Source organism: Myxocyprinus asiaticus, chromosome 9 (genome assembly GCF_019703515.2).
Source record: "Myxocyprinus asiaticus isolate MX2 ecotype Aquarium Trade chromosome 9, UBuf_Myxa_2, whole genome shotgun sequence".
NCBI lineage: Eukaryota > Metazoa > Chordata > Actinopteri > Cypriniformes > Catostomidae > Myxocyprinus > Myxocyprinus asiaticus.
Window position 1 is genome coordinate 10528608 of NC_059352.1, and position 22082 is coordinate 10550689.

Here is a 22082-nt window from a genome sequence, read left to right on the forward strand (position 1 = left end):
AAAAGGACTGAAATATTGATCTGTTTCTCTCCCAGACAGTGGCGGAGCTAGGGGGTGGCCACCATCGACCGAAGCCTGGCCACCCCACTCGCAATTGACCCCACATTAAGAGCACTGATTTCCATTGATGATAATGAATTATTGTCCATAGATCAGTTTTTATTTTTGGTCATAATTTAAGTCTGTATGTGTCAGAGGACACTGAGGGTGGGTGTGACCTCGTGCATGTGTGTGCGTGCAAACGTGTGAAGCATGATGATTAGGGATTAAGAGACATTTCATTGATTTTACAAAGTTAACTAAATATTATTCCTTTGCGAGTTAAAACAGAGGTCTTCTTATGTAAATGGTGTCATTGTATTTTGTGCAAAAAACAAAAAAAACAAAACAGGATATTGATTTTTCAACTATTTTACTTTCACTGTCAACTATGTTACGCCTGATTTTTGTTTGTAACATTTCAAATAACAAGTATGCTGCTCCTGATATCCTTCAAGGTATATTTTACATCCGCAAAGGTTAGAGTTTTGCATAACATCTTTTAAAACTAGCAAAATTATATCTAATGCAGATTTATAATAAAAACATTTATTGTCACTAGTGACCGTGCTGAAAACATAACATGAATATCTGCAAAAACACACAATTCTTAAAATTATTTTAAAAGAATTACTGCACATATGGCAGAATAGACAAAAGAACCCTTAATTATGTGTGTTACTTGAAGTGTAGCATTTAATCAGTGTCTGTAATGGCAAGTAACATAGTTGACAAACTCACTAGGGAAAACATCCTTTCCCTTATAATATCATAAAGGTGTTTAATGCTTAAGCTTTGCAACTAGTAGATATGTAACACTGAAAACATATATTAACTTTTTGATATATTAACCAATAGCTGTTTGATTGAGAAAGCACTTTATTTATTTTAAACTTTTTTGTTGACATGAAATGTACCCCCAGTTATAGAATGAGTCAGTTACTATGGTATTTTGGCAGATACTACATTAATAAAATTTTTTGTGGTAAAACAGATGACATCATTTAAATGTGAGTTTCACTGACTTTGCCTTTTTTTTTTTTTTTTTTTTTGGCAAATTAAATTGGAGCAAGTTTGAATATTTATTGATATGCTTTATCACTGTAAGTCATCATGACTAACTCTCAGGTTGTTTCTATAAACAGTCAAGCTAGAAGACATTGCATTAATATGACTTAACCTGAGGATGACACGCCCGCCCTTTTTTTACTTAGTGGCCGAGAATGTCGTAATCAGTACTGACGTATGTTTCTTTTCGTTTCAGTGGGGTATTTAACTGCTCGAAACCAGAGTGTTTGATCACACAGCGATCATCATGATATGGACTGCACTTCTTCTTCTGCTGCTGCTTGGACTCGCCGTTTTATTTGTGTACACAAGGCGTACGCGGTGAGTCTTGGCTTGTCTGACAGACGGCACTATTTTTCCTGCAAATTAAACTTTACAGATGTGTATAGGATTAACTTAGGGGGCCGTTCAGACCGAAAGCGTTCGTGTGCTTAAATAAAACTAGACGAGGTGCAACGAATGAGACAAAACGCATGTGTCTCGAGACGCGTTTTAAAAGTTGAAGTTCTTTTTAACTTTACGAGGCGTTTAAAAAAAGATTCGGAAAAAAAGCGCGAGAAGCACGTTTTAGGAAAACCATACAAAAACAGCGCTGACGCGCGCAAAGACGCTTTCGGTGTGAACGGCCCCTAACAATTCTTACAATGACGGATAAGTTTGTATTAAATCAAAACGTCCTCATTATTATTATTTTCAGACGAAGAAATGAACCTCCTCTTGATAATGGAATAATCCCGTGGCTTGGCCATGCATTTGAGTTTGGAAAAGATAGCGCTAAATTCTTAACGCGGATGAAGCAGAAACACGGAGACATTTTTACAGTAAGTTCTTTTCAGGTCATAATGAGAATGCTGTTAATGCCTTGACAAATAAAATGAATGTTTTTTCATCATCAAGATTTTAGGTTTAGTTTTGAATGAATGTATGACACCAAATTCACTATTTCCCAGCATTTTAAATCACCTTTTAGCAGTTTGTATATTCCTGCAGAATAACAGAATAATTTTTAAAACTACAAATATTCCATGTAGTATTCCAGTTAATACATGGACATAAAACAGTGTGAAGAAATATACAAAAATCAGAAAAATGTTGTTTAAAACATTTCTAAATGAAGTATATGACATGTCAATTACTATACAGTTGTGATATTAGCTATATAAACTGTATGTTTAAACAACATGACACATTATTATGTCATTTATCAATGATCATTTATGTTATTCATAGCTGGCTTCCTGATAAAGCTTTATCTAAATATAGCATGACTGTATAGGCTTCTAGCATGACAATCTTTTTCTATTACCAGTGTTTTTTTTAAAAGAGACCGTTAATCCTAGGTTGCAGACTGTAGTTTATATTACACTAAAACCCCATTAGAAATATTGCTAAATTGCAGGGAAAAGAAAGTGATAGAAACAACAGCTTTCATCAGTTTCCAAGAACAATAACTTTGCGCTGATGGCAACTCGTGGCATTTATGTGTCAACCTTTGATTATTTCGAGCAATAACCAGACTAATGTAATCCAGGTGTGTGCGGCCGGACACTATATCACTGTTCTGCTGGATTCAAACTGCTATGATGATGTCCTGTCAGATACAATCTCCCTTGACATGACCTCCTACAGTCAGCTTCTAATGAAGAGAATCTTCAACCTACATCTTCCCAACCACAACCCAATATCGGAGAGGAGGAGAGCAAAAATGTAGGTGTTTTAGATGTGACCTGATTATCCCTGCTAAATACAATAACATCTTAAATCACACTAAGATGGTTTGCTGGTGTTAGCTGGTTATGCTGGTCTAACTAGGCCAATGAGGCCAGCTTGGCCTCATTGGTTTCACTGTCTGACCAGCTGAACAGTGCCCAAAACTGCTCTAAAACCAGCAAACAGGCCTGGCTAGATTAAGATGTTTATTATTATTATTATTATTGTTGTTGTATTATTATTATTATTATTATTTTAGCAGAGATGTTAAGCCTCACTGTGAACAGATTCATTCTGCTTAATACTACATTTTAATTTGAATTCATAATTGTAAGAATTTGCTGTTATATTAGAACATATAAACAAAGAAACAAGCCAGATATAGATCCTTCGATAATAACAAAGCTGAAATATGATGCGTTTGTTTGTGTGTGTGTGTGTGTGTGTGTGTGTGTGTAGGCACTTTCAGGGAACGAATCTGACACAGCTCTGTAACTCAATGCACAACAACTTCCACTTGCTCATGACCTCTCCAGAAATAGGCCTGAACGAATGGAAAAAAGAGGGACTCTTCAGTTTTTGTTACAGCTTGCTCTTCAAGTATGACAGCCTCTGATATTTACATGCAACTAACCCCATTTAAATGCATGAAACTTTCTTATACTTGGCATTCAGCCTGTACCCATCTAGAAAAGGCTGTCCCACCCAAAAGCTGGCACAATAATTATAATTCAGCCACACACACTCTTGTGCTAACATAAGAACATGCCTCTATTAAGGTGCAGCCTGGTTTTCTCATGAATGCCTTCTGGTCATAGAGTAAAACATGGTATTTAAGATGCTGCCATGCAAGGAAGTAAACTTTGAAAATATACCATAGATTTTAACAGTCAGGAAAAACTTGAATTGGTTTGTTATTCTTATGCTGTTGTACTGTATATATTCATATACCTCTCACTTGTTCTATCTCTCTCTGTCTCTGCAGGGCTGGCTATCTCACTGTGTCTGGCAAAGAGAAGTATGACAGTGCAGAGCTGACAGAAATTTACAAGGAGTTTCGCCGGTTTGACAAGATTTTGCCTAAACTGGCGCGATGTACTGCAAACAAAGGTAATGCATCATTACAAACCTGACAGCTAAAGGAAAAACAAGGTTCATTTTTGTTTCATCTTTGTAAATGTAATTGTTCTGGATATTAATAGTTATTTATACAGTGGCCCCAAAAAGTATTTGGACATGTAAGACACACACACACACACACACACACACACACACACACAAAGAAAAGAAACAAAATATCAAACCAAGTAGCATCTGCAAGACTTGACCTTTTCCTGTACTAACTTCACTTTTCTAATTACTTTTAACCTAATGGTCCCAAAGTAATTTGTAGTGGATGTATGAAGTTAGCTCCCCTCAAGTTAAATCACAGGTGTAGTTCATCACATTAACTATATACATGTTCCACTAACGTTTGACAACCAAAAGGTTTCCAGGTACTTTGTCTTCATTTTGAACAGGATATCTGGGGGTTTCTTCAACTTTGAGCACGGTCATGTCCCAGTGGTTGATTTTTAGTAAAACTGAAAGATTTAAACGTTTTTCTTTTTGACATATGAAGATCATCACATCAAAACTGACTCAAAAACGTTTTATCAGTCCTTCATCTTTTATTTTTTGTACTTTTCAAATGTCTTTTACATATTGATTTGATTGTTTTAGCCTTGTCCCAGATCCAGACTTTAAAACTATGAAAATCCATTATAAAATACAATTATTTCATGTTTAAAACTATGATAATCTAAAGAGTGAAATAAACATAAATCTTTTCCATATGCATTGTGTGAAAATGATTGTCCCACAGTTGTGGCTTCATTTCCACCACATCAGTGTTGTAGTACTCAAGACCGGAACTCAAGTCCGAGTCCAAAACCAAATTTTCATGATCTTGGTCTTGCCTTGGACTCGTGAGCAATTTGACTCGGTCTTGACTCGAACTTGAACAAGTGTGGACTCTGACTTAACCCCGAGTCCAGTCGAGTCCCTTTTCAAAAACATATACAGTGAAAGCTTCGACTTATCTGTCAAATAATTTTGACTGACAATATCAGAGATCTTGATGTTTGTCCCGCATTTCAGTCTGTTGCACAGAATCAGAACTAGTGATGCCCGGTTCACAAATAAATAATTCTACTGAGTCAGTTCTTTTCAGCGAATTGGCAGGTTAGCAGAAAGGTTCAGTCCAATTAGTTCGGACTGCTATCTCACTGAATAATTTTCAGCAGTTTCTCACTCATTAAAACAGCATAAGGATATTTTAAACAAACCAATCGTTGAATAAAGTGGATATTTACCTACAGTCAACAAAAGACAGATTTTTTGAGAAACTTCCATTGGTGCTGTGTCTTTTTAATGAGGGGCTATTCACACCAAATGCGTTTTTGCATCCATCCATGCTGTTTTTCAGTTGTTTTTCTATGTAAACATGCTTAACAGATGTCTTTGACCATTGCAACATGTATCGCTGTGGTTTTTGCCTTTTTTTGTAAAGAAGCACCACCATTTATTTTATGTTCTTTTGTCAAGTATAACTGTGTTATACTCTATTCCCTGATAGCATACGTACAACACCCAGACGTCTATTTGATGTGTGTGTTTACATCTGGAAGACATCTATTTTATGTTGTTTGCTATAAGACGTATGTCAATACGTATGTCTCGGATGTCAATAAGACATTCAGCAAATGTCTTTGAGACGTTTATGATTTAGAATGATTGTAAATCTGATGTTTTTAAGATGTTCATCAGATGCTTTCCAGACTGAAAGATCTAAAACATACTGTACACGTGTGCTACCTGGGTTTGTTGCACTGCCTTGGTCTGAACGGCCTCTAGTCTTTTACAACACATAGTGTATTGAAGAAAATATAAAAATACTTCTCTCAGTGTCATCAGAATTGAATAATTTCTGAAAGAAAAAAGCAGCTTCTTTGCGAACCTTGAGATGAAATCTTGCAGGCAAAAGTAAGCAGAAATGCTTACTTGACTTATAGTGAATGAAATATAGTAGTGCAATTGAGGAAATTGTTAACAAATTGAATGTAAATGTTTATATTCACTTTCTGCATAAACATTGTCATATTTAATGAATTATTGTTTGGTTTTTAGGCCGATTTTAGTTATAGCACAGTAATACTGTATTTTGTAATAGTAAAATAGTGTCAATAGTGTCCTTTAAACTGTACATCTGTCTTGACTCGGACTCAGCCCTCTCCGGTCTTGTTTTTGACTCAAACTTGACCCTTTTATGGTCTCGGTTTTGACTCGAAATTAACCTACTCTGGTCTCGGACTGGACTTGGACTCCGATGAGCTGGACTCGACTACAACACTGCACCACACCAAACAATTTTGTCCCTAATAAAGTTTTATTAAAAGTTAGTGTACTCATTAATCAAGTGTAAATGAAGAGCATGCTTGAGATGAAATACGAAACAAGTAATGTCTGAAGAAAATAAAGAAAAATCAAGGTAAATATAACTATTGGTCGTCCTTTCCTGTAAGTTTGCCAAATTATGCAAAAAGTGTGAAAATATTATTTAATAGTGTGTATTAAGGATACATGAAAGGTTAGCTATGAAATGAGCCTTAGAAAGACAAAGGAGTCTGCCATTTTATTTCAAAAACATTAAAAATGTTTTGTCCATCACCGGCATTTCCACCACAGAATGCTATTAAACATATTAATGAATTTGAGATGTGCTGAAAATTACTTTCAGAAAAAATGACAAAATTGACATATATCTCCTGTGATGCATGTACACAAAATGTTGGACGTTGGAGACAAATTAAATAAACCATTTAGTGTGTGAAAAATCTTTTAATGAGACACAGTGCCTGAAGTTGAAGAAGCACCCATCTATATTGTTTTAACGAAATGTTCCAAATACATTTTGGGACCTCTGTATAACTAACCTTTGTGTCTTTTTTGCATGCATTCATTAGAGGAGGACAAAGTTGCAAATTCAGCGCGAGAGAAGCTGTGGGAACTGCTATTTCCATCATGTTTGGACAGAAAGGAAGAACAACAGTCATGGTTGCAGAGTTACAAACAGCACCTTCAGGAGGAAGGCCTAGATGCCGAGACACAGAGAAGAGCAATGCTACTCCAACTATGGGTCACACAGGTAAGTCTCTCCCTCTCTCTCTTTGTCTCTCTCACTTCCCTCCCAATCTCCCATATTTTTCACTTGAAGCCAAATATAGAGTGAGAGAGAAGGCAACTGAGAACTCAAGGATCAACTATCCTACTATCAGCTATAAAGGAATAGTTCACCCAAAAATGAGAAATCAGACTTGGAATATAGTGCAAAAGCATTATGGATGATTTTATGATACTTCTATGGTGCTTCTATGGAAAAGAACAACTCCTTTCCAAAACATCTTCTGTTGTGTTTCATGGAAGAAAGTCATAAACAGGGTTGGACCCACATAGAACATCTTTTGGGTAATATACTGTAGTTCTTTATCAGAGCATGAGGGTGAACTACTACTTTAAGAATTCATTTCTTCAGATGTCATATACAGTATTTAATCACTCAAATCTAGGACTAGATATTCGGGTGACACGTTAATACCTTGAGGTTGCCATGGGGATAGGCTGTTTGTGATCTTACTGTAAACAAAAGAGCCTGTCAGCTCTGGAACGCACGAGCCTGTGATTAGCTCAAGCTCCTGTCATTAACAGATCTTTTGCATGAACAAAAGAAGCTGACGAGCTGCACAAAGCACACCTGAGATGCCACAGCCGGAGGCACAGAATGTACTGAAGCATTTTTTCCATAATTAAAAAGAATATGCAAAGGAGGTGTTGTTGCTTCCCTTGATTCTAAGATGAATTTTAAAGAATTAACTATTGTGCATGTATTAAGAGGAAAAAGAAGCAGAATCAATTTACCACATGAGAGCAGTATAACTAAGAAGAGAGTGAAATTGCTCTCATATATGTTTATCTGCATAATTAGTCATGCTTTCTAATCTATTGCTCATTTTTTAGGGTTAGGAATTTGAAAAAACCTTTAAAGGAATAGATCACCCAAAAATGAAAATTATCTCATCATTCACTCACCTTCATGCCAACCCAGATGTGTATGGCTGTCTCTCTTCAGCAGAACACAAATTAAGATTTTTAAAAGGATATCTCAGCTCTGTAGGTCCATACAATGCAAGTGAATCGGTGCCAAATATCTGAAGTCTTCTGAAGTGAAATGCTAGGTGTGTGTAAGAAATAGATCAATACATTTTTACTAAAAATGTTCGCTTCCGGCCAGCTCGTTGACAAGGGTGGAGTTCAAACTGCCTCTCACGAGACGTAAGCACGTAAGCCTTCTCTGCATAGATATTGTCAACCCCATAGTATTTCCTCATGAAGGAAACATTTCTAGATGTTTTGTCATAGTATCAGCAGGTTTTTTTATTGACAGATAACAGCCCGTCTCAGTCTTTGCCTCTCACTGAACCTCTTTGTCAGTGAGGATTCACCCTCTAACCTGTAGCAATTAATGGATGACTGATCAAACTGTTCCACACTGACTGCAGTGTTTATTTAAAACTGCCTGTTTCTTGGACTCTTTCTTTCTTAGACAATACTGTATGTTGTTGGTTAGTATATTTAGGTGAAATGTCATAAATATTGTGACATAGTGTGACTGTCATTGTGACTGTTGCTTTTCAGGAAATGAAATATGTAAAATAATTTTCATATGTTATGACCTCAGGGAAACGCTGGCCCAGCGGCATTCTGGGTACTAGGCTTCATGCTCACCAACCCTGAAGCTCTGAGGGCAGTTAGAGAGGAAATCAGAAGTGTACAGCACCTCCCTCTGGAAAAGAGAGAGAAACACACACCAGTGTTTGGTAGGTCACATTAGTGAGATGATTTAATGCTGATTTTTTTCCCATGTTAAAATTCTTAGAAACTGTATATATGCACACTATGATATTTATTCCTGGAATTATTTCTTCCATTGATTTCAGAAGTTTTATTGAGCTTATTACTGCATTTATGGTTGTGTGACCCTGTTTATATTCAATTTAACTTAAAAAAAAACTCTAAAACAATTTACCCCTGTTTTTGCAGATAGTGTTCTTAGTGAGACACTGCGTTTAACTGCAGCTGCGCTCATGACTAGAGAAGTGGTGCAAAATAAGAAGGTTCGTTTAAGCAACGGGCAAGAGTACCAGCTCAGACAGGGTGACCGACTGTGTGTATTCCCCTACCTCAGCCCTCAAATGGACCAACAGATCCACCAACAGCCAGAGGTAAAATTTCAGATTCCAGTGCCACCTTGAGGCCAGAAAGATACTTTATGCTAGTAATCGCCAATGTGGGATCTTGCTGAACATACTTAATGGGTGTTCTTGCATTACTTTGGCAGTAACAAACCTCAGTACTCAAGGGGCGATAGAGTTACTTTCAAAAGTTTGTGCCATTAACCCTTATATTGTGTTCCAGTCAAAACTGACAGTCATCAAAACTGTAGTTTATTTCATCCAGTTGGAATAAAATTCCATGTCTTTGTTCACACAGGGCACCAAAACACACTTTTTTTTTTAGATAATTTTCATTACATTTTATACATTTTATTTGACTTTGTTACACCTGTGGTGTTCCCGGTCTAAAGTGACCGGCCATTGGAAATGAATGGATTAGACTACAAAATACAGAAAAATTAATTGTTCAGGAGCATTCCAATACTTTAGATGAGCACATATGTGGATGTGTGTTTGCACAAAAGTCCTCGGATATGTGCGCACACATACACACATGCACACAGCGTCTGTTGTGTGCCCTTTTGTGCATTGTCATTTGTGTCCTTTGTGAGGAATATTTCAGAGTTTATCACCACTTGCACTATCATGGTTCAAACCATACAGAGGGCCAAAATGCTGACATTGCATACCATAGCACTGTATAATGGCGGTTTGAACTAAACAAATGATCCGAGCTTCCAAATCAAGCGCACTGATTAAAAGTTGATTAACATCACAGCAAGATGTTGTTCCTGAACTGCAAGCAAACATTAGACGTGTCTCATCAACAAATCCTATGAACGTAATGTATCATTTATCTGTGTGTCAGCAGACTGTATTTAAAAACGATAATCAGATGTTCTCGTCAGATACTGTAAATATCATTTGGATGTTTTAACTTTTTCACTCAAAGGCACACTAATCAAAATTAAATATGGAAGCCATGTGAATGGTATAGTATGACTAATCCTGTTTGTTCTCTTTTGATGTTATAGAAGTTCAAGTATGACCGCTTCCTTAATGCAGATAGGACAGAGAGGAAAGACTTCTTTAAGGAAGGGGTAAGGGTGAAATATCCCACCATGCCCTGGGGGACAAAAGCCAACATATGCCCAGGACGCCATTTTGCAGTTAGTGCAATTAAAGAGTAAGTATTCCACCATTCTAAACTTTGATACAAACATTACATACTGTATGTTGCATATACAGTACGCTTTTATGATATTAAGACTGGTTCTGGTACATTCAGATTTACCAATTTACCAATGCAAATTTATCCTTCTATTTCTTTGATAATGATGAATATAGTGTTAATGTAGTTAAATAAGTGACATTAAGTTGCTGTAGATAAAAGTTACTGTAGATAGATGAAACATTAGCATGTTGTGTTTGGAAGGCATGATTTTGGGGCCAAAAGGAGCAATAATGTTGTTTTTTAAAATCCTTTTAGGTTTGTGTTAATGGTCTTGACTCGATTTGACCTGGAACTGTGTGACAAAAATGCAACCATGCCATCGGTAGATGCCAGCCGGTATGGCTTTGGCATGTTACAACCTGGAGAAGATCTAGAGATCCATTACAGAAGAAGGACTTGAAAGAAATAACTAGCCAAATCTGATTAGAACTGTACAGATAACAATAACTATTTAAAAATTTTTTTTTTTTTCAATGAATGTCTTGTGTATGTATTGTTTTTAAATGTTGAAATGTCTTGGTTATTTATTGCAATAATAAATATTGCTTTTAAAGAAAAAAATGTCATGTTTCTCACAATCTGATGTACAGTTTGCCATTCTGATAGTATACAAAAGAGATATTATAAGAGATATAGCACAACTTTCTTTACTTCTTGCCAGATTTTTAATGTTCTGATTGAGGTCTTAGAGACCCAAAGGCCTCTTTAATACAGTATCTGAAAATATATACTTAAGGGATAGTTCACCCAGAAATAAAAATTCTCTCATCATTTACTCACCCTCATGCCATCCCAGATATGTATGACTTTCTTTCTTCTGCATAACACAAATGAAGATTTGTAGGAAAATATTTTAGCTCTGTAGGTCCATATAATGCAAGTGAATTGTGACCAGATCTTTCAAACTCCAAAAATCATATAAAGGCAGCATAAAAGTAATCCATATGACTCCAGTGGTTAAATATACTCTCACTGAGCACTTTATTAGGAACACTATGGTCCTACAAAAGTGCCCGACGTGGTCTTCTACTGTTGTAGCCCATCTGCCTCAAGGTTCGACGTGTTGTGCATTCTGATATGCTATTCTGCTCACTACAATTGTACAGAGTGGTTATCTGATTTACTGTAGACTTTCTGTCAGCTCCAACCAGTCTGTCCATTCTCTGTTGACTTCTCTCATCAACAAGTGTTTCCATCCGCAGAACTGACACTCATTTTTTGTTTTTGGCACCATTCTGTGTAAACTCTAGAGACTGTTGTGAATGAAAATCCCAGGAGATCAGCAGTTACAGAAATTCTCAAACCAGCCTGTCTGGGACTAACCACTGTCAAAATCACTGACATCAAATTTTTTCCCCATTCTGATGGTTGATGTTAACATTAACTGAAGCTCCCAACCCGTATCTGCATGATTTTATGCATTGTACTGCTGCCACACGATTGGTTGATTAGATAATCACATGGATAAGTAGGTGTATAGGTGTTCCTATTAAAGTGCTCAATGACTGTATGTCTTCAGAAGGGATATAATTGGTGTGGGTGAGAAACAGATTAATATTAAAATATTTGTTTACTATAAATCTCCACTTTAACTTTCACATTCTGAAAGTGAATGGAGATTTATATATATATATAAAAAAAAAAGGGTTAAGATATTGATCTGTTTCATACCCAAAGTGATTGCATTACTTCAGAAGGCATTTATTAAACCACTGGAGTGTTAAGGATTACTTTTATGCTGCCTTTATGTGACTTTTGAAGCTTGAAAAGTCTGGTCACCATTCACTTGCATGGTATGGACCTACAGAGCTGAGATATTCTTCTAAAAATCTTTGTTTGTGTTCAGCAGAAGAAAGAAAGTTACACACATCTGGGATAGAATGAAAGTTAGTAAATGATGAGAGAATTTTCATTTTTGGGTGAACTATCCCTTTAACACTGAAGCATCAGGTTAACACTTTGTGACTTTCCATAATCTAATGAGAATGGGTTGTCAACAAAATATCAACTTGATAAAACATGGTTCATATGTTCCCCAGAAAAAAAACCAAAAAAAAAAAAAAAAAAAACACACATTACTTGTTTGGAGTCTCAGAGATACCAAGTATAAAACGTGAATAAATGCAAGGGCGTAGGTTTGGTTTGAAAGTTGGTAGGGACATATTGCGAGGAGGATGATTTTCAAAATGTTACACCCTTACCTGACAGTCATTCATATTCAAATGTATTTTTCTCAATAAGGCACTTACTGACCAAAGCAGAATCCTCCATTAATTGTGCAGTATGCTAGCAAAATGAAAATAAAAATATTGGATTAAGTTACAGTGTTTTATATGTGGTAAAATTGCCCAAATGTTGGTCGGGACATTTCCGATTTTTTGACAGTTGCATCCCTATCTAAATCTATGCCTATGGATAAATGCAATGAATTTTCACTTGCTAATCTCTGAATGGCATACACACTGTAGAAGTACAAGAAGCACAAAGTAGACATTTTTACTGTATTTTTCTACAATGTGTTGTTGCCAGACATAAGCAAATGTTACTGTATTGATAAATAATCACATTTCCAAAAAAGTGCATGTCATACAATAGAGGGTTAAATCTTTGATGATGCAATATCTGTCTTGGTTTTGATTAGCTCAGATGAACATGAAAATAATTTACAGAGAAAAAAAGAGATTACTTTTGAAGCTACTATTTCTATTTTTGCACGTGCATCATTGGGTCTCTTGGATCCCAGACATATAGTCAGTAAAGTCATTCTCAAAAATGACAACAAGATATCCCTATTAACCCTCAAAAATCAGTAAGAAAGACAGTCAGTAAGCCAATCTATTCGAAAAAACATCTGCAATTCAATGTAAGGTCTACTGAAATGTGGTGACTGGAGACCAAGAAATGTGAGCAACTTAGCACAGCTGCTGTGCTTCATCTTGATAGAATATTAAATCAAAATCACATATTCAAGCAGGGACTGCTGGCTTAAGCACTCCTCCAACAAGCTGACATGTCCTCAACGCGTGAAATAATGGTCTAGTTTTCTCCACTGCCCTCTCTCTTCAGGCGCCATTTTCACATAGGTTACTGGTAAAGCGACACAGAACAAGCGGCTCCAAGAGCCTCTTGGTTTCGGGTGGCAAGGGTTAAACACGATTGCGCGTTAAGACTATGGAGAGCCAGCCATCTGCAAGGCAAGCAGTTGTCGCGTTCGTCTTCACGTTAGAAATAAGTGCGGATCCACCACAAGACTTGTTGATCTTTTTGCATGAGAAGAAAACCAGGCGACATGTGTAGCCAATGTCTGGAGACGATGAAAAAGCTCCTTAATACTGGCTTCGTGCGTTATCCCGTATTTAAATGCTTAATTTCACACTGTTGTCAGCAATGACTCTTCAGACATTCAGGTATGTATTCGCTGCAGCTTAATTTACCTACCCAATATTTTTATGATTACCAGATGTTTATGGTGATTATTGATCTTTATTGAAAAGTCCTGCTGATAACCTGATTGGAAAAGTGTAGTAGGGTGTGCTGATGTGCTATAAGCTGTTTCTGAATAATATTACATTTTATGCATTTCACTTTTACAAAGGAATTCTATTGCAATAGGATTTTTAATTTCGTTTGTTGTCTTATTTCATTATTATTTTCATGCATGATGCAGGATCATTACCCCCGAATGCCACTCCTACAGTGTTTAAATTTGATTGTGATAGCACATTAAGATGTTTTATGTCGTTTTTAAATGACCCCATACAATGTGCGCTATACGTCTTCGAAGTCACTTGTTTTCATCAAGTGTAAAAGATTTCTATCAATGAAATCACGGCAAAAGCGCAGCTGCATTGACACGCTGATGTCAATAATGACTGTCTGATGCAGTTAATGCCATTTTATCCGGGGAAAGACGTGCGATGCTTATTAAAACCCAATTTTAATTAGCATCGCATTATAATATTGGCTAAATCTAAATGTCTAACGATCTTAGTCATCATGTTTTCCTCCTGTTTGTGCATGGAACACGCTGGCGTGTTGTTGCAGCTGTACGGGCGGGCTCCAGCCGACGTTACACTTAACTCTTTAGTTACACGAGGTATGGAAATTCAATATCTAACCTTTTGGACTGTTAGGGAATACTTGATGGACTCTTTTAATCTACTGAACATGAGCGTGTAGCAACAGGGATATGGGGAGTTCTTCTTTTTTTCAGTTTTTAATAGTGAAGAATCGGGGTTTAACTGACGAGCAGCAGATGATTCAGAACCCCCATGAGTGGACAGCGACTTTCCGAGCTCCCAGTAGCCAGACTTGCAATATGCCTTTGCGAGTAAGTGGCTGTTTATTTGTCTTAAATAAAACCCAATAGAGCACTTAACAGAGCACAGCTCGTTTTGGGGTGTTTCTTCAACTGTGGACATTTTCACTTGCCAGGGGTTGATTTTTTATTAAAATTTTAAAACTGACTTGGAAATTCTTTACCATGTCTTCATTTACCATGTCTTTTGTTATATATTTGATTGTCCCAGACCCAAGCTTTCAATATTAAACTATGAATTTCCATTGTAAAAATACAATTTATTGCATGTTTAAAGCTATGACCATCTAAACAAAGAGTAAAATAAATACGAACCATTTCAATATTTATTGTGTGGAAATGAATTATATAACTTTTTCAAAGATTACAACTGTTCCACAGTTGTGCAGGCCTTTCCACCACACCAAACACCGTCCCCCCCCCCCCTTTCAGATTTAAGTTTAGATTAAATATAGGCAAAGTGGGACACTTTGGGAAATGTACTTTTCCAGGCACTTTTAATTGTGACCCAAATGCCATATAACTTGGCATTACATCTTTATAGAAAGCTTAGGATATAAGCAAAAGTCAAGAAATAAATACTGGGAGAAAGAACCCTCTTTTGACCAATTTCCTGATTTCTTCAGGCAATACGGGTGAAGTAGACAGGGGCTGGACTGGGGCCTGCACTTGTAGTTTATTGTTAGTATTTATTTCGTTTGCAGCGTACTGTAGGCTTACATAAATATAGAAATATCCACTTGTTAAATCAACTTGAAAAAGACAATCACAGTTCAGTATCTGAATATATTATAATTTTGCTCGCAACAGTGTATAGGCTTAAAGATTAATAGACAGCCTCAGAAAGCTTGCACATCGACAACACAAAGTACTTTGTCCCAATTTATCCATATTAACCCTACTTGTTAATCAAGTTGACAGCAGTGTCAATGAAGAGCATGCTTGAAATATGAGACAAGTGATGTTTGAAGAAAACAAAGAAAAATCAAGGTAAATCACTTGTGAGCAGAATATTTTTATTGGGTGTCATTTCCAATTAAGATGTATGCAAAAAGTGTGAAAATGTATCTGTGTATTTAAGATACATAAAATGTTAGTTATGAAATTAGCCTTACACCCTGTCTACACCGGACATGCACGGTGCATCGTGTCGCATCGTGTGGTGTCAAAAGCAATAGAACACTTTATAATCAATTATGCTGTCTACACTGGAAGCGTTCAGAACATTCGTGTCTACACGCTTCCAGTGTAGACAGCCTCATGCTGTTGCATTGCATCACGTCAACGGACGCACCCAGTGTAGACAGGGTGTTAGCAGGACAAAGGAGTTAAAAAAAGTCATTTCCATCAGTGTCTTTTCCACCACAGAATTCTAATAAACACATTATTGAATGGATAGTTCCGGTCCTGTATGCTGAATGGTCAACAGCCATGCTTTATTCATGATAAAGCACAGCTCTGACCTCTTCACGGAACTTCTATTTGGATCACTCCACAGCAACCATAGCTGACAGTTATTCTTGTTGCCTAGAAATGTTCTGTTTACTGTTTACAGCCAGGGACTATATTTTCTAGCGAAAGGATGGCATTTCATGACTTTACTTACAAAATATAGCATTTTAATGAACATTTGTGTCCTTAATATTTTTATTACTTAGTAATATGGCTGTGCCATATTGTGAATATTCAGAAGTCATGGCTAAAGGGGTTGCTTAAATACAGAATCTGAGATGTGCTGGAACTGACATGGTGGTGGGAAGTTTTATTACTTTTAAATAAACTCATGTGAGAGTGTGAAAAATGTTTTAACGACACTTTACTTTCAAGATGTGCTTAAAGTGTCCTAAGTTGAAGTTTCACCCTTTTCATTTCCCCTTTTTTCGACAGCTCGAATAGAATGAAACATCTCGGAGAACGACTGATAACAATGCCAGTCCCATGGAAAAATTCATAGGATAGTCTACGCATGAATTCAACAGAACAAAATGGATAAACCGTCCGCAGGAATGAGTAAAGTTGGCTCCCGGTCGACAGCCTCTCTCCCCCCAGAGCCTGTGGATATAATCCGGAGTATGTCCTGCTACCGGCGTGTCAAGCTGAACGTTGGGGGTCTGCCGCATGAGGTCCTGTGGAGAACCTTGGACCGACTGCCACGAACTCGACTGGGGAAGTTACGAGACTGTAAAACCCATGAAGCCCTCATGGATGTATGCGACGACTACAACCTAGACGACAACGAGTACTTTTTTGACCGGCACCCCGGGGCATTCACGTCCATACTAAACTTTTACCGTACAGGGAAGCTGCACATGATGGAGGAAATGTGCGCCCTGTCCTTCAGCCAGGAACTGGACTATTGGGGGGTGGATGAGATCTACTTGGAATCGTGTTGCCAGGCGCGGTACCACCAAAAGAAAGAGCAAATGAATGAGGAGCTCAAACGGGAAGCTGACACGCTGAAGGACCGTGATGGCGAAGAGTTTGACAATACGTGTTGTTCAGAGAAACGGAAGAAACTCTGGGACCTACTTGAGAAGCCAGGCTCGTCTGTAGCAGCCAAGGTATACCTCACTTCATATACTGATAACATCCTGTTAGACTGATAAATAGGCAAAGAAACAGACAGAAAGACAGACAGTGAGGCAAACGGGCAAGCTGACACACCCACACTTACACATACACACACTTTAAGGCCTAGAAAAGGCAACGAATGTGTTCTTAAGGCAGCAAAAACAGCATTCATTAGTTTAGAAAGAAAAGCAACTCATACTTTTCAGTCATAATAATTTATTTAGATCTCTGATGGTCAAGTACAACATAATTTTCAGCTGCATTCAACAATATGTTTCAAACATCTTCATCTGCCAAGAAAAAGCGCTACCTCCACATAACTGTTTCTGAGCATATATCAACACTCAATTAGCTTAAAAGGGCAATGTAAAAAGTGCAGTTCAAGCCTTTGGACTCTAACCAGATTGCTGCAGCTGTGTAATCCATCACAACTGGGTGAGTCTCTATTGCTTCTCACATAATTCAGAATGATATGTTTCCATTTTAACATTCAGAGCATGCATGCGTCAGTCAAGATTTTAGTCAATCATAGGTGCAGGTCTGAGATTTAGACATTTTTGAGGAAATCTGAACTGTTTAAACTGCAAGTTAAATGTCATCAAATCTGATTTTTTTTCTGTTCAGACTAAAGTCGATTTTGCTAGCACATCCTCATTGGTAGTAACAACGGGTTCACCATAAGTGAGACTTTATCCAGAGGAACAAAACAGGGGTGCAATATTATGGGGGGGGGGGTGCTGGGGCTGGGGCTGGGGCACCGGCAGCACACCAAGGGGGTGCAATTGGGACTTCAGTGTAAACATCCACCGTTATGACTGGCTACCCCTCAAATACAACCATATTTGAAACTCAATCGGAGGAGAATGTACAAGCTATAATATAATGTTTTGAAGCATTCTAAAATTAAATTTCATGGTTTACACATAATGCACATCCAACACATTGCATTTGTATATATATATTAAACTGTTCACTTAATGTAAGCACAGCAGCATTATAAAATATCAAACAGTCATGACATTTAAAATATTTATGAATGAAACTGTCTACTTACCGTTTTGCGATCAGGTCCATGTGTTTTTAACCCTCTGGGGTCTGAGGGTGTTTTGGGCCCAGGAGAAGTTTTGACATAATTTGACATTTCTGCTTTTTTCAGTTGCTTAAAAATGTATTAATGGCTAAAGTCTGATAACACTGTATTCAGCACAAACTGGGCTACAATAATATGTGAACAACATGTATGTACTTCTTTGTATTTTTGAGAAAATATCGTTTATGTGTGGTTTTTGAAAAAACTAAAATTTTAAGTCACTGAAATAAGGCCATATAACACATACTAAACATTTGTTCACAAGACTTTTGAGAACTGGATCTTGTAGCCTAGAGATTTTGTTACAAAAATTATGTGAAAACCATCCTAATCACTCATTCATACAAAATAATATAGTCATTTAACTTTTGTAAAACACTTTTAGTGTTAGAAAGGCCGTATGTGAGGAAGCGTGGATGATCATGAATACTGATATGATTCACACCTGAGGAGACATGAATGTGAGGAGACTTAATGATTGAATGTATTGTTTGTAGTTTAAGTTAAAAGAAGTAATCTGACTATACATTTTCTTTACATAAAGACTTTACTTAAAAATTTAGACCTACAGTACCGTTTAAAAGTTTTAGATTTTTTAATGTTTTTAAAAGAAGTCTCTTCTGCTCACCAAGGCTGCATTTATTTGATCCAAAATACAGCAAAAACAGTGATACTGTGAAATATTTTTTACAATTTAAAATAATTGTTTTCTATTTGAATATATTGTAAAATGCAATTTATTCCTGTGATCAAAGCTGAATTTTCAGCATCATTTCTGCAGTCTTCAGTGTCACATGATCCTTCAGAAAACATTCTAATATGCTGATTTTCTAATATGGGCATATTTACAGCACATTTTACACATTTACACCCGAACAAATATTTGTAAGCACAAGCTTCGTTGATGATAATGAGGCAGCATAAACACTGGTTAAACTATAATCAAAACATTCATATTATTTTTAAATCATATTACATATCTTATTTATATCATACAGTATACAATTTAAATACCTGCTTTAGTCGAAACAACATTTAAATGTAACTAAAACATGCCTATTAGGACATATTTTAAATTTCAACACTCTGAATCCTGGCTGGCAAGTCTGGAAATAGTCCAACTAGTAAAATATGTCCATGTTTATATAAAATAGCATGTCAACTAATACGTAAGTAAAACTAAATGACTTACTCACCCGAAATTGTATCCTCGGCTGGATCAAGTCGCTCTTCAAAATGCCAACGTTCCTCGTCGGATTCCCGCTCTTCTTCTGAGGAAAATGTGAACTCTTAATCACTATCCAGGAGCTTCCTCACCTGTGTAGCATGCCATCTTCCAAACGCGCAGGAAAGTGAATGAACTTTATGTTTTTTAAGGGATTGTTGGGGGCGTTTACTATTTGCATTGATCGCCTCAGCACATTACCGTATGAATAGCGCGCTCTGCTGGTGGGTGTGATCTCATTAGGGATAATTAGCTGAGCCAGGAGAAACTGTACATCGCTTTGTTACATACAGATTACATTGCAGGAGAATATTTGTTTTAAATTTGAATTGTTTTATTTAAAAGTAGACATTTTAAGCTTTCTTTAGACACGTTTCATGTTTGTGTGATAAATATTTGCGGAGTTTCAGTTCATTTTTGTGACACTTTTTCAGAAAGATGCTCGTGGAGACAGAGACGGCTGAAAGCGCACCCTGTTTATTTTCTTTATTTTACAAAAGCACAAGGTTTTGTTGTTATTGTGAGTGCACACAAATAAAAGTAGACCCTTTATAGTCTCTAATGATATCTTACACTTATCTGTATGCCCAAAAATGATGGAGTATTTTAATTTGTTTCCGCTGTTATGAGGAAAAAATCCAGCAGGACACACCGGCACGTCCGTCGACCCCAGAGTGTTAACTGCCCCTTCCTTCACTAACAGTTCCTTTGCAAAGCTTGAATCGTATTATGACTGGCTCACAAACAATCCACGCTGATATGAGCCGAAAAACATACATAGTCCAAAGAATGATGAAACAAGACGCACACGCATACAGTATCATCCTGCACTGAAGCGCACATCACTGGAAATGCATCAAAACATTCAAAGACGTCCATCTAGTGCATGTTTACATACACCAACAATTTAAAATAGTGCTGATGGGTGCAAAAACGCATCCAGGATGCGTGTGTGCTCAAAATAGTAGAAGGTGATGAAACACAATGGCGTCTCCTTTTCAGAGTTGTAACTTGACACCGTGTCTTGTAAAAGCCACGCGAGATACATAACAATGGTCTAAGACATCTGTCTAGTGCATGTTTATATACAAAAATATTTCAAAATAGTGCAGATGGGTCCCCATTGGTTTTCAGGAATAATTAGGTGTCTGTCCTGCTCTCTCTATCTCTCTCTCTCTCTCTCTCTCTCTCTCTCTTTCTCTGTTTACGAACTGAGCACCAGTGGGCAGGGCCATTGGTGCGATGATGTAAAGTAGGCGTTGAAGTTGTTGCAGTAGAGTCGGTCATGAATTAATGGGCCCCCCTAGTGACATAGGGAAGTCACGGAAGTAGAAAACGAGGCGTTTTTGCAGCTTGATTTCAATAAATGCTTTTATTGCATTGGGGATTAAGTTTTGAGTTCTGAATGACCTCTTATATGTAAAAATGTCAAGTACAATTTGATTCCTCATGACGTGACCCCTTTAATTTTAATCAGATTTCAAACCACCTACAAAGGTGGTTTGGATCAGGCTTATGAAAATGGGATTTTTTTTTTTCAGCTTCTTGTTTTGTTGTTAAATGGTAGATGTTTGAATTGTATGAGAAGATGCAGTTCTTATCTGCAACCTTTTGGTTCTCCTTCTGTTCTGGCCGTCTATTTTGCTCGTTCTAATTTCGTACTTGTGTACCTAAGAGCTGGTTGTTCACATGGGACTGGGAGGGACAGTTCAGTGCAAGACTGTCCTTCCTGTTACCAAGCAACAGAGAGATGACTCTATCACTTTAAAAGGAAGGACTTATAAGTCACAAAAGGACAAAGTTAGTGTTTGTGAGTGGTTAAAATGTGTTTGAGGGGTTCATGGCTAAAGTGGACACATATGTGTGTGAATTGTTTTGTTCATATGTACATAGCCAATACATACTGTTTTCTGGGCACAGCAACAGATATCATAATCAGTTCTGTGTTTAGTTCAGTTTAGAACAGAGCGAGGAGTCAAGCTTGTTTTTTGGCCCTGTCACATACTCCTTCTTCATTTTCCATACCTCTCTCTCTCTCTTTCTTCAGACTTCTTCACTGCACCTCTGGCTAAATGTCAGGGAAATGTCACATTAATTATCCTCCCTGAGACTCTGTGTCCCATTCTGTTCTCAACCCCTCCTCATTCCCTCCATTCTCACTCGAACGAGCTCTGTCTACATCTGTCTCAAATCAGATTTCGCCGCATGGCCCTACCACACAATAAGATTATGTCAGACCAGAGACCACCGTCATTGCATTGCAAATTACCATCTGGTCATATTTCAAAGCTACACTTCAACTATTCTGCATTCACACATACCTTGCTATTTACTAGATCCTCTTGACAGTATTTACAAGATACAGTGTAGCAGTTTGTTTTGAATAAAGGACCTTGCATTTGATTGATACCGTATAACCCTCATGGTCAAAGCATTGTAAAGTTGTGGTGTCTCAAATTGTTCAAACACTTGCAAAGTGCATGATTGCAGAGGCAGTATGTGTTGCTTTAAGGGAATGTAATTAAATCGCACACTGAATGGATATTTTATGACGT

At 37.1% G+C, this 22082-nt stretch overlaps 2 protein-coding genes across 2 annotated transcripts in view; both read left to right on the forward strand.

Moving 5' to 3' along the window:
• Positions 1-1287: 1287 nt before the first annotated feature.
• LOC127446608 (prostacyclin synthase-like) lies at positions 1288-10860 on the forward strand. Its single transcript, XM_051707661.1, has 10 exons — positions 1288-1428; positions 1805-1928; positions 2639-2814; positions 3277-3417; positions 3803-3927; positions 6822-7003; positions 8594-8732; positions 8956-9137; positions 10124-10275; positions 10579-10860. The coding sequence occupies exons 1-10, from the start codon at positions 1355-1357 to the stop codon at positions 10721-10723; spliced, it is 1440 nt and encodes a 479-aa protein (XP_051563621.1). The 5' UTR covers positions 1288-1354; the 3' UTR covers positions 10724-10860.
• A 2693-nt stretch (positions 10861-13553) lies between these two features.
• kcnb1 (potassium voltage-gated channel, Shab-related subfamily, member 1) overlaps positions 13554-22082 on the forward strand; it is a 49449-nt gene continuing 40920 nt past the window's right edge. Inside the window, exons 1-2 of the mRNA XM_051706970.1 lie at positions 13554-13730; positions 16529-17202. Coding sequence (XP_051562930.1) covers positions 16627-17202 — 576 coding nt within the window. The 5' untranslated portion in view covers positions 13554-13730; positions 16529-16626. The remainder of the gene's footprint in view (positions 13731-16528; positions 17203-22082) is intronic.